The following is a 13,426-nucleotide window of genomic DNA, read 5'->3' as shown; positions in this document are numbered from 1 at the left end:
TATGGTTGGGAAATTGTGCCTACCAAGGTGAAGTTGTGTTTCAAGCTTGAAACTGCTCTTTTTAAATGGGAAAAAAAAAAAAAAAAAGGGCTACAGGCCACGGTATCTGATAACAAGTTAACATTTCATCTGAGTATGCTGCTTCCCTGTGTTTCTTTTCTTTGCCAAGAAAAGTAGTAATAAGTGATGAGACAGAGCTAGCTGAGGAAATGGAAATTCTCTTCTGAAGTATGTTTGACATTTTTAATCTTGTTCCCACTCTAAACTACAACAAACAGGAAAAATATAGCCTATCTCCACACTCATGCCCCCTGCCATGGAAAATCTGAGGAAAAAAAAATAAAATCTGTTATGGTTTTGTGTTTAGTTTTGTATATGGACACCTACTGCTAAAATAGAAGAGTTAAAGCAAAATGATTTAGTCGTTGCCAAAGTGCAGCATTTTTGCCATATCAAAGCAGAATGTCTCAACAGCATAAAAGAAAGTAAAGATTCTTTAGCTTGTTTGCCTTTAAACTTCTGTGTAAACTGGCACATTTCTGTAGAATAAACTGATGTGGACTACTCTTATTTACCAATGTAAAAATTTCTGTCAAAAATATTTGAAATAATAATCTCACAACAAAAGCTTTATATGCTTTGAGTGAAGACATGATTATTTGATCACCTGGCTGTTAAAGAGAGATTTTCAGCTTTGTAGACTTCTGTCTGCCAAAGAGGCCTTATGATGTAAAGCAGTAAATCCTGACAATAAGAGCCCATGATTCCTATTTGCAGGAATCAGAGTCCTGCTGAGATGGGAATTTTAATCTGTTTGGCAAGGAAAGAGAAAAAGTGAAAGAACAAATAAGAAACCATCAGTTTAGCAGCTAGAAACCATATAAAGGGCTTGTTCATAAACCGGGCTTAGACACCTGTGGCGACAGCAATAGCAGCAGCAGCAGCAACAACAACAACAACAACAAAGAATGCCTGTGTCCACATGTCATGGAAACAGAGTAATCGATGCATGTTTGCTTCAGGTTTTCTAAGTACAGGCTGCTAGAATTTGGTATCATGATAGCTGCAGTAAATGTCCATCACAAAAAACATCATAGTCAAGAAATCAGAAGTGAATTTTTAATTCAGAGCTACCACAAATGGTTGAAAAGTCCTTTCACAGTTTTATCTTAAGTGAAACACCGATTTCTCTGAAAGAATATCTAGAGCTTTTCTATTTGATTGGAAAATGAAGAGCTTACTCAAAATCTGCTCTGAGTGGCACAACAGCAACTACAAAATGCAATACTTTTGAAGAGACAAAAGTTTGTGACTTCTGAAATGTTTTGAAAGCCAGAACTGACATCTGAAGAACATGCAGAAACATACAGTAGGTTTGAGTTCAGTGAACCAAACCGATGGAAGGACTGCGACTGCTGCCCTCAACCTGTGTGTCCATGGTGCTGAGATTTTCCTGTGTCCGTGCTGCTGGAAGTTCTTTTCCATAGTGCTAGCAGGTATTCTCTGTCCATGGTGCTGGAAGGACTCCTCTAGACGTCCATGATTCTGGCAGTTTTCCTACATCCATGGTGCAGGAGAGTTTCCCAAGTGCTGGCAGTTCTCCTCTGTCCATGGTGGTGGATGGTGTCTTCTGTTCAGGGTGCTGGCAGTCCTTTTGAGGTAGGGAAGAGGTACTGAAGCTGGGACTAGGAGTATCAGAGTGCAGTTTGTGATTTGGTGATGCTGTCCTTTTTTCTCTTGAAGAAGAGTGACCTAAGAAGTAGTGGGTTCTGGGGCCATATTTCAGTGCTTCACTTGATTTTCTGTGGCAGCTGTATAGACTGGAAAAAAATGGGTGTAGTCTGAAGACAGAATCGTGTACCAAAGGTACATGACCTTTGGAGTGTCAGCTGGTTCTGGGAACAGACCAGCAGCTCTAAACAGGTCAATAAGAAACTCAAGGACCTCTCATGGTCTTCTTGATATGCCTGACCTGTGAAAGCCCCTGTGGATGACATCACTTTATTCTTTGCATACAAGTAAAGGAATTTGCTATTGCAAAATTAATAAAGATCCTATGGACAGGAAAGATGACATTTCTCAGCAACCCCACTGGACTGTGCTGACTATTGTCTGCTGCAAGAATTTTTTTACATACCCCAGGATCCCCAAAGCAGAGTGTAGAAAACTGGGTTGTGGAATGAAGTGTTTCAGCTATTAACAACAATTCTTTCATCCTTGTGTTTGAGGTATGTAAATCTTTCCTTCCCAGACTCCAGGATATAAAATCAAGGTGTGCACCTGGAGATTTAGTTGTGTGGGACAGGCATACTATCCTTCTCTCCAAGAGAAATTGCATAATGAAAAAGGAATCTGAGATGTTGTATGATAGATCCAAACTATCATCCACGTTCAAAATTATATGAGCACTTGGGAGAGGCAACACAGACCTGGAAATACTATGGGAGTTGCACAGGAAATTTGGCTACACAACTCCAGCAGGCTCACAGATTCATTTCTTGGGCACAGCCATGTCCACTGAGCCATGCTACGATATGTGTGGAAAAAAGATCAGCAGAAATATATCAGTATACCCCTGGATTAGAAATGCTGGGCTGAGTTAAGGCTTAAAACAAGAGGGTACCCCACACCTTCTTGGTATTAAGTTTTCCATTGTGAAGTTTGTTAGTCAAAGTCCAGCACATGCCTACCCACCTAAGCTTCTTAGGTCGATATGAGTGTCTATTGGTAAAGTGGCTTCTGGGAGCTTTTTAAAATAAAGAAAAGCAGAGCAGAATAGAAGAGAAGAAGAGAAGAGTTCAGTGGAAGGGACCTACAATGATCATCTAGTCCAGCTGCCTGAACAATTCAGGCTAATTAAAACTTAAAGCATGTTATTAAGGACATTTGACACTTGCCTCTTAAACAATGACAGACTTGGGGCACCGAGGCAGACCCAGGTGCGTGAGCATTGTCCAGAATGTAAAAGCATGCCCACCTGCATCTGCAGCTGGTACCCAAGTGTTTTTCAGGCTGCAGAGCGCTGGTGGCCGGCTTTGCAGTCCCGAGAAGGATTGGTATTCCAGCCGTGTCCACCGGACCGGCACGTCTTTCCCCGTGGTGCCCGGTGCGGCTCCGGCGCCCTTCCTGACCTTCAGCTGGGGCCGCCCAACGGGCTGTGCGAGAGTCTCCGCAGGATTCTCCCACACCGCCGTGCTCCCACTTCTGACAGAACCAGTTCTGCGCCCCGCCCCCTCCCACCTCTCTTTTTAGCCCCATATCGGTGGCTTAGGGTGCTGCTGTCCCACCTCTCCTGAAGGCAACGGGAGGGCGGATCAGCAACAGAGCTCGTCCCCTCTTCACTCATCCGCAAGCCGGCTACCGGCATCCCTCTAGTTGTGTGCTGGTGCCGTAATGAGGTATTGCTCTGCTACATACCGCTCCCACCTCAAAGCCTCCTTCCTCCTCACCTTCAGATGCCGTCTTGAATCAGGACTGGAAAACGGATCGCTGCACTCGCGCCCTTCAGAGGGCAACAGCAAGGAGAAGACTTCCCTCTTCGCCTCCTTGCACCCTCCCCCACCCCCACCCCCATGCCCCAACACAGCGAGAGAACCGAGCAGAACAGCCATCTGTCCTTCTCCGGCCACAGTAAAATCCTCGGCAAAGGGTTAAGTCTCTTCTCCCTCCCTAGCATCTTCCTTGCCCCTCCAAGTCCTTCCAGGAGGAGGGAATGAGAGGGGACCTCCGGGAAGGACCCAGAACAGAGGACGCGGAGCACCCTCCCATTCCTCCCCCCCCAACCTCCACTTTTGCAGGAAGCCGAATTTGCGGAGACTTCCCTTGGCACAAACACACTGACTTCCCAAGGAGATGCTAGGGAGCAATCGCGAAACCAAACAGCGGGCTGACATCCTGCCCTGCTTCCCCACAGCAAAGGGCAAGGACATCTGGCTGCTGCAGACAGCCAGGGGTGAGGTGGGGGGACATGCAAGCAAATACATGGTACCCCTCCGAGGGGCTGGGGACCGCTGGGTACATCCTCCGCGGACAGCATCGAGGGGCGAGGGCGGCGCAGGGAAGGGGCGGGGGAGCCGGAGGCAGGGGGAGGGAAAGAGCCCAGCTCCCGCAACGAGGGGAGGAGGAAGGAGGGACCGTGTCGGTGGGATGGTCCGGAAATCCTGTGATAAAAAGAGGGGCGCGGGGGAAAAGTAGGGAGAAGCTTTGGACTCATTCTCCTTCCCCCATCCCGCGCCCGCAACTTCTCCGGCAGCCCGCTGGCACATGGGCGCCGGCCGGACCCTCTAGGAGCGGAAAGGACAGGAGGCACGGGCTTGGCTGGGCTCGGTTCGGCTCGGCTCAGCACAGCTCAGCAGAGCTCTCGCCGAGCGAGGTACCGGCGCCGGGGCGGGGGGCAGTGCCGTGCTGTGCCGTGCCGTGCCGGCCGGCGTGCGAAGAGCAGCGAGGAGAGGAGGGGTGTAGGCAGGCGGGATGGAGGAAGTCCTTATCCTCCCTGGTGCTGGCGGGCTCCACGGCAGGGATCTCACCCCGTACCGCAGCCGGTGCCGAGGGTATGGCAGCCTGCCCCAGAGCCGAGCCCTCCGCTCGCCGCGTCCGGGGCCAGCAGAGGGAGGCAGCTGCCTACGCGGCGGGGCTACTCTGCTGCACTTGAGGACGGCCGGTCTCAACCTTGGGCTGCCCCGGCTCTTCCTCAGGAGGCTCAGCCTTCGCTGGCATTGAGCTCAGGGCTTTCAGGGTGAGGTTTCTGAGGGGTTACGGTGGGGAAGGTTGCCCCACATCCGTTCTCTGCATCCGCACCCCGGTAGCCTATCTTCCCCCGCTTGCGCTCCCGGACACTTGCGGAGCGCTTCACCTTCAAACGCCCCCTCGGTCGTCCCCGGCGGAGCTACCACTCCCGAGCTATCCCTCCGAACACCGTGAGGCGGGCGGAGGAACGAGAAAGTTCAAAGGTTTAACGCCTTCCTGCCCGTCTGAAGGAGACAACCCCAGAGGAGCGCTGAGATTCTCCCCTCTCACTCCCTGCCACCTGCCCTGTATGGGGGAGCAATCCTGTCCCCTTACCTTCTCCTCCTCACTCCCGTTCCCCACCTGCCAGCGAGAAGCTCTGCTTCCCAGGTGCCAGGGGCTGCCTTGTCATACAAAACCAGGGACTGCATAAGTGGGTGCTTGGAAACTTGCCTACACTCTAGACAAGGGGAGCAAAGCTGTGAGGAGAGAGATAAGAAAGATGAGGGATCAGCTTTTTCTCTATCTAAGACAGCATCCTTTTGATCGTGCGTTTTTGCAGGCTGACCTCCAAGGATTCCTGGTCTCTGTGCATGTGAGGTGGGCAGCACCCCTAAGCCATCACCATGGATTTTGTTATGAAACAAGCTCTAGGAGGTGAGTGTGGTTGGGACATAATGGGTCTTACATCCTTCACACCCCCCCACCCCCCCACCCCTACTGTAGCTTTGCAGTTGTCAAGAGATGATGGTCTGCTATGGGTCTCTGGTAAGATCTGCAGCTGGAAGAATTGTTTGAGGACCACGAAGGGCATGCCTGTCTCTTATTAATAAACCCAGAGACAAGTGTTTGAAGAATTTGAGCAGGAGAGGGCAGCAACAAGCAGAGAGTAAAGCCCCAGGTCAGGGGAGAGATCTCCCACACAAGGTATGTTGCCCCTGGGTCATGCCTATTCTGGCACCCTACCAGATGGCTGCATATCCTGCTGTATAATGTGCAGATCTTGCTTTATGCCGTGCCACTCAGGCAGGTGTTAGAAAGGCTGCATGCAAATGTAACCAGAGTAAACTTAAAGAAAGAGTGTATGTTGTGTGGAAGCCTGTTTTTCATGCTTCCCCCAAATTTTGGCCAGACTGACAAAAAAATGGCCAGTGCAGAAATTTTTGTACCTTGTGTTTGGAGAGTTATTTTTGAAAGAATTATTGACATGATAATCAGGAAAACAGTGACAAATTAATTATCCCCACCTCTCACACACATACCTCACACTTCCACCCCATCCCACCTGGATTGGAGGCCAGCCTTTTATACAGTTTAGTATATTTCCTTCCAGGCATGCAGAACTGTTTTTAACCTAAAGGTGGGAAATAGGAAAGGCAATGGTGTGCTGTAAGGAAACTGAAAACAACGCAGATGTATTTAGGAATGAGATTCTTTTGTTCTGTCACAGTCATGCTGTCTTTCTGGGCTGTTTGGACTGAATATTCAGTCAAAACCAAAGTATCTGAGATGATGCTGAATGCTGGCTGCTGTTGAGAAGTAGAACAGTTGACTTCAGAGAAAGTCAGTGAGGTGGTTCTAATTATTATCTTTTGTGCTGTATGTCATATGATCATTTGCCATTTTTTTTTTTTTTTTTGGAGAAAGTCTAGAATCATGGGACAGTAGGAATGTTTCATGCATGGTGTTATTGATGTGATACGCAGCTCAAACATCTATCACAGGGCTCTTGCTCATGACTTGGAAACACAATTTTCATCTTTGAAAGCAAAGGAGTTGTTATTCAGTTACAATTTTTTTTTTCTTTCTTTCTTTCTTTGCATTTTTGTTTGTTTTTTTGTTTTTGCCAAGCATCAAAAATTTTCACAGTTAAGAATAGGGCAAACAACACAGGTATCAGTTTGGGTGCTTTGAATAGGAAGATCAAATTGAAGAAAAAAGGGTCAAATTTGATTGCTCAAAGTAGCAAGACATGAAGATACCTATGTGAGAAGATAATGGTTTGTATGCTAGCTGTGGTAGTTATCATTACCCTTCAGTACCTGTTTTGAAGCAGAAACAGATTTGAGAAGAGCGGATTCTGCAGTGTTATGGTGTGAATAAGGTTGCTTGCACAGATATGAACAAGTGTACCCACAAACTTGAGGTTTAGGCACTGCATCTGGTGATCCAGCGAATCCACGAACGGGAAATAACTGCTTGGAGACTGCAGCTACAGGCAGGGGGAGGAGGGTTGCAGCAAAGAAGTAACAGCTGAGATGCATGACTTTACTTGCAGCTTAGTGACTAACCTGAGTTGGAAGCAGTGTTTGCCTGTGCTTAAGTGTTTGTTCTGGTCAGACATTCATTCTAGCATAATGTTGTATGCCAGAGCCAGGATTTGCATTATAATAGAAGCTGCTGAGAAGGCAAATTCAAAAAGCTTCTTTTGGTGAAGCTTCAGTTTCTGATGTCTGTCAAGATTCTGTCCAGGGCACCAGCTCTTCTGCCAGATGATTTAATGCATTAGCAAAATAAGTCTGGAATTTGGCCACTGATTCAATAAAGCAGAAGTCTTTGCAGTGATGTAAAATCCAGAAAATGATAATTTTCTGGAGAAATTTATCAGAGAAATTTATCTGGAGAAATTTATTTATCAGAGACCTATTTTAAAACCAGAAATATTTTCAAAGTGGAAAACCAGGATCTCCCAGGACAAACATAACATAGAAAGTAAAGATGGTTTTGGACACTTTTTTTCCCACTAGAGTTGAAGCCCAGGTGTTTGCAAGCTTGTAATCTGGCTACACTGGCACAGAAAGCCAAGACTAAAGGTTACAGTTTGTCTCCTTAATTATGGCACCTGGAACCTTCTGTATGCCAGTCCTGACATGAAAAGGGAGATGCGCAGTCTGAGCAAAGCTTCAAACCTCTAGTGGGTGACTGGCTTGCCTATGGCTAGGATACACAGTGTGATCTTCTCATAAGCAATTTTATTATTCCCAGTTTCAGGAAGATCTTCCTATGGATTTCATTGCTCTTTTATTTTAGTTTAATGTGGCTTTTCCCATTACACCTGTGAATAAATTTTGCTTCTGCTTGGGATTTGTGAATGGTGCAAAATTTCCTGTCTCATTCTCAAAATGTCCTCTGGCACTCCTTGAAGAAAAAAAAAAAAAAAGTTACAATTTTATCAGTAAAGTCCGCTCCAATTTACAGAGTATCAGTGTTACTATAGGTATTGCTTGAAGACTGCCTACATCTGTGGTAGCTCAACCCTTTCAGTGTCTCAGCTCGGGACACCTCACGATGGCAGGAGGCCAATTGAGTTTTCCTTGATTGAGCACGGCAGGCATGGCATATTTTCTTCTCAGCATCTGGCACTAAAATGGGGCTTAGGTCAGAGCTTATGGCAGCTAAGAGCCTGGGTATGAAGACTGTTTGCAGGTGGGGTGCTTTTGCTCTTTTCCTGCTGCAGAGGGCTGTGCATATGAGGACAGTGGGACCAGGTTTCTTCATACCAGAGTGATCAGAGGAGGTACTGGAAGAAAACTATCATTGATCTACCACCTCCTCACTCTCCTTCCTGAGAGGAAGAGGAGGTCTCGCACTCTGCCTAATTACCAGTAAGCAGTAGCCGTGGCAGAACACTCCTGTGGAAGTTCTCTCATTGCTTTTGAATCAATCTGTGAAGGCATTTCCTTTGTCTCTAATGGCACAGGACAATCAGACTTGGTTTTCCTTGGAGTTTTGCCAGTCAGAGGGAAAGAAGACAAGAAGGTGTTTTGTCAAGTAGGTGAGCTAAGTTAGCAAGTAAGGAAAGGCAGTTACGTAGTGTAGAATTTCTTTGTTTGCAAGTCTTATGACTAGGGGTTTAGGTTTTGTGAAATCATTTTGGCAGGTTTGTGTATTGATGAAGCAGATGTGTTCTTTCCCTGATTTGTTGCTAAAGGGGGTCTGCAGAAGCCTGCCATTTCTGTGCAGTAGAAGGCAGTCCTCTGTTGTGCTGCCAGTGCTGGGATTTTGCTGCGAGAGCTGGCAGCGCAATCTTTGTCTGGCTGCTGACAGGCTTGAAATGTGTCTGTGAATCCCTGGCCCCTTCAAGGTAAAATCCTTCACCCTCTCATTAGCAGTGGAGACCATGGTCCAGGAAAAAGCAATAAGAATATTAGCTTACTTGACCACTTTGCTTCCGTGGGTTTTTTTATGCTTCTCAGACCTTTCAGCACCCCAGTGTGAGAGTCACTCCTTTTGTTGTTTGACACTGACAGACACCATAGGTGTAGAATGCAGCTGCAATGCTGCTTAGATGTGTAGGACAACAGGAAGAAAAGAGCAAGAGGCTTAAAATTACTACTTCTTCTTCCACAGAAACAACAGAGACAACAAAGGGATATTTTGTACCTCTGACCGTGCCACACCGGCAATCATAGACATGGGTGTGTCGCCAGGGTGGTTGGTCACTTTGCTGTTCTTGTCACACACTTCTCTAAATGAAGATAACTAGAGAGACAGTCAGGGCTATTTTAGCTGTTCTGTATATCAGTATCTTCACAGCTTTTTGGGCTGCTCAATGCTAGTTTCTGTTGTAAAAAGTATCTTTCTCTTTAACCATTTCATGACCCCCCCTCAGAAAAATCCTTCTCAGCTTTCCATGGACTGTATTACATGGTGTTGTGCAAAGCCTTTTTAATGCACTCCTTTTATTGCAACAAATAGGTGAAATGTCTAGCTGTGATTAAATAGTAACTTTTCTTAATGTCAGCCTGTGCATTAATCATGCAACTCCTTTAATATGTAATGATGCATATAAATTGTAATGTCTAAATTTCTTTCTGCTGCAAGTTCTCCTTGAATTCATTGTACAATGCAAGCCCCATAAGGAGGAAGGGTACATTTGAGTTTCTGGATAGATATTAACTGGGCTATATTATAGGCGTGTTTTTCTGTTTATTAGCAACATCTTAGGGTGAGAACCGTTGGATGCTGTTTGACATTCACTTCTTTATCTGTGGAGATTCAGTGGAGACTTGTTTTGGTTCATAAGGTTTCTTAAAATACTGTATGCAGAAGACCAGTGCCACCAGATTGCCATCTGGAATATGTCAGCAGCAGGGACTGCTTACTTCATGTCCCTTACTGGAAGCTTTGATTCAGGGTGGTATAACACAGAACTCAGTTCAGAGGAAATTCCCTTGTTTTTGCAGGTAGATAGGGTTTTAAACCGTCCTGAAGATAATGGGATTCAAGTCACTGCCCATAAGATATGAAAAAGCAACCCCTGGGTTAAAATTATTTTATTGAAGATGTGAGTGTGTGTGAATGCCAGATAAGCCTGAATGATGTTTAACTACACCTTATCAGCTGTCTTCTTTGTGGTTTACAAAGTGTACATTTTGCTGACATATTTGATTCCTTTTACTTGCTTGTGATGTGGGGATAAAGTCCTTGATTTTCCCTGAAGAAGTCAGGGAGACCGAGTGCAGTTAAAAGGCAATTCAAACCTGTCTGGTGTGAAACACATTGAAATAAACACAGAAGTATCTGCCTTCTCCTCCAACTCAACTTTCTGTTTTTCACATTTGCAGTTCTTTACTGAGCCTGTCTACTTCTCTGGAACCTCATGCATCAGCTAGACTTTGTTCCACTGCTTAAGTTAATGAAGTTCTGGAGCAGGACAAAAAACTGTAACTCAGAAATAAAAGATGTATGTATTGCCAACAAGTAGTGCTGATATTTACCTTTGGAGTCTCTTTTGCATGTAATCCTTGAAATTTGTAACACATGCAGCCTTTTGTTCTCCATCCAGGTGGTTCCAGATCACACAGACTGGAGAATCTAAAACGAGACAGGAGATCTCTGTTGTAAAATGTAGTATGTGTTATGGCCCCACCTAGCTTTATTCTTGGATAACTTCTACCTATATTGTGTCAATTCTGGGCCCACAATTTTAGAAGGATGTGAAGGTCCTTGAGTAATTCAAGAGAAGGGCCACAAAGTTGGTCAAAGGGCTGAAAGGTGTGTCCTATGAGGACTGACTGTGTTTGTTTAGTTTGGGGAAAAGGACGCTGAGGGGTGACCTCACTGCTCTCTGCAGCTTCCTGAGAAGGGGAAGTAGAGAGGGAGGTCCTGAGGTCTTCTCCCTGGGATCCAGTGAGAGGGTGCATGGAAATGCTTCAAAAATACATACGAGCAGGTTCAGACATGACATTAGAAAGCAATTCCTACAGAGAGGGTGACCAAACCCTGGAATAGTATTCCTAGAGAGGTGGTCAATGCCCCAGGCCTTTCAGTGTTTAGAGGTGTTTGTACAATGCCCTTAATAAGATGCTATAACTTTTGGTTTATCCTGGATGTGGTCAGGCAGCTGGGCTACATGTTTGGTGTAGGTCCCTTCCACCGAAAAAAACTGTTCTCTACTATAAATTCTTAAGTATGTAAGATGTATCACAGCCTCAGTATGTACTATTGCTTTGTTGTTGATTTATTATCTTCTGTATGTTTCTTTCTTTGTCTAATGTTTTTAGTATATGCATTTTAATGACACTTTGAAGATGAAGAGATAGCATCGGTATCTGATAGATAAATTTTTCACAAGGAGTGGTTTTACAAGGCTTTTTTTTTTCCCTGATGTGTACTGATGGCAAAGAAATTTTATTCAAGACATTGAGTTAAATTGAGTGTAATCTTAATGTCTGTTGCAGACAAAGGGATTGAAGGTAAAAATCCCACAAAGGTGTCTCAGTGCTTCAAGAAGAACAGAACATAGGTTCTACAGCTGTTCAAGGATGATTAAGTCATACAAGCCTTGAATCATCCTTGTTCATTTATTTGATGCCACATGCTCCAGTACCAGCCTATAGAGCTTAGTTTTTTCTTCAGCAATTCCCATTAAAACCAAGGAGCAAGATGTCTTCCAAGGAATCAAATTACTAACTGTTGATTTACTCTATCAATGCTCCTAACCAGAAGGAAAAAAACTGGAGAGGTGCATTATTTATGTATCTCTCTTGAGGAGAGGTTTGCTTGCTTTTAGGTTTGCTTGCCTTTAGGCCTATTGCTATTAAAATAACACAAATGATCTCACTTGTGTCTACTGGAATCTCAGTTCTGTTTGCTTTATTGGTAAGCTGGCACTGAGAGCAGAGTGTGCTCATTTAGTATCCTTGGAGGGAAAGAGCAGCCTTCAGCCTACTGATTGTATAACTGTACCACAAAGAGCTTAACTGTGATCTCCTCTGCTGAGCATCTGCTTGTGAAGAGCTTGCTTGCAGTGGGGAGACATGGATAACAAGGAACTTTTCTGTCTCAGAGAAGGAAAAATAATGAGATTTCACATGAATTAAGGAATTTGTCTAGAATTCCTTCACATCAAAACAAAAGATGCTTCTCTTTCATTCTCTATCCACTTCGAAGGAAGTTCTACATACTTTTGGTATTAACATCTACTGCTGTACACCTGAATATTTCTAGTTTTGGGCTTTTTGCACCTATCATAGTTGAAGCTGGTTGTTGTGGAGGCAGAGAAAAGTAGTGGTTTCTTGCCAGCTGCATACTTCAGTGCTGAATTTTTGGCCTGTGTCACATAGGAAGCAGCAGAATCTGCAGTTGGGCAAGAGTCCTATTTATTATGAATTGCAGTTATTCAGACTTCCCTGTTGAAATGAAATGGGACTCTCAAAATACAAGCTGCTGCTTTGTTTTTGTGATTGTCCTCGAGTAGAGGGAAGTACAGACTGTAGTTCAGGTGTTAGCTGTGAACACCTATTCACTTGCTCTTGTGCTGGCAAAAGGGTATACATTAGAGAAGTCTGGATAGGACTGCTGACGTAGATGGGAGGGCTTTGTACTTTGATTAGAAGCAAAGACAAAACTGTGAAATCAATCTATGAGGGCTACATGTGTTTAGAAATCTCACCGAATTAAGTTAAGAATTTATGGACTATTGGTGTTAGCACTGCAGTAATGTGCAGGGCTCCAAAAAGTCTAAGATATCTGTGCAGAGGCTCTCCATTCTCTGCACATGTAGAGGAGAGAAATACCTCTTTGACTCTGGAACACACTCAATACCAACTGCACAAAAATCCATTCTATTAGCAATTCGCTTGCGTGGTAAATTTCAGTATGAAACGTGGCAGCTGTGTGGAGATCAGAAGTTCTCCAGTAGTGTTTGAAGGCCACCAAACTGCTGAGGTGACCTAGAAGAGGAATGGCAGTAATCAAGAAAGGATGGCAGAAAGAGAGGGACAGGTCTGTAGTGTCCTGCCACTGGCTTGTCTTGTGCCAGAGGCCATGTGCCAACGCATATTCTTCATGGTCCCCCCTTCAAACATTACATGGTAATGCTAAGAGTGGAAAGAGAAGGAACAGAGGCTGGGGATAGGACTCTAGGTTCCACATACAGGTTCCAGTGTTGTCTAGGACAGGAATCCACAGGTTTTTCGGCCTCTGGAGGGGGTCCATGGTTCATCAAGTGGTGACTATGGGACTTCAGTCCCTCAAAGAATTTCTACTCCTACTTCCAGCTGCTGCAGTCACTGTATCCTGAGTCTCTTCCAAGTTCTTTGACTCTTCCCTTTCAGTGGTGAGGCAGAGGGCACTCTGTTTCAGCCTTAGATGCTCCTCTTTGGGAGGCTGCAACGCTGCACTGTCATTCCGTGTGCTGAAATCAAGTACTTGCTCAGGGCTACACAGAACCTCGAACATTTTCTAAGTTATGGCT

General features: G+C 45.1%; 1 protein-coding gene across 1 annotated transcript in view; it reads left to right on the top strand.

Moving 5' to 3' along the window:
- Positions 1–4,055: 4,055 nt before the first annotated feature.
- CPLX1 (complexin 1) overlaps positions 4,056–13,426 on the top strand; it is a 96,146-nt gene continuing 86,775 nt past the window's right edge. Inside the window, exons 1-2 of the mRNA XM_071730796.1 lie at positions 4,056–4,372; positions 5,288–5,382. Of these exons, the coding sequence (XP_071586897.1) occupies positions 5,352–5,382 (31 nt within the window). The 5' untranslated portion in view covers positions 4,056–4,372; positions 5,288–5,351. The remainder of the gene's footprint in view (positions 4,373–5,287; positions 5,383–13,426) is intronic.

The sequence above is a fragment of the Heliangelus exortis genome, chromosome Z (genome assembly GCF_036169615.1).
Source record: "Heliangelus exortis chromosome Z, bHelExo1.hap1, whole genome shotgun sequence".
Taxonomy (NCBI): domain Eukaryota; kingdom Metazoa; phylum Chordata; class Aves; order Apodiformes; family Trochilidae; genus Heliangelus; species Heliangelus exortis.
The sequence above is the reverse complement of the archived record's forward strand: the minus strand, read 5'-3'. Positions and strand labels throughout refer to the sequence as shown.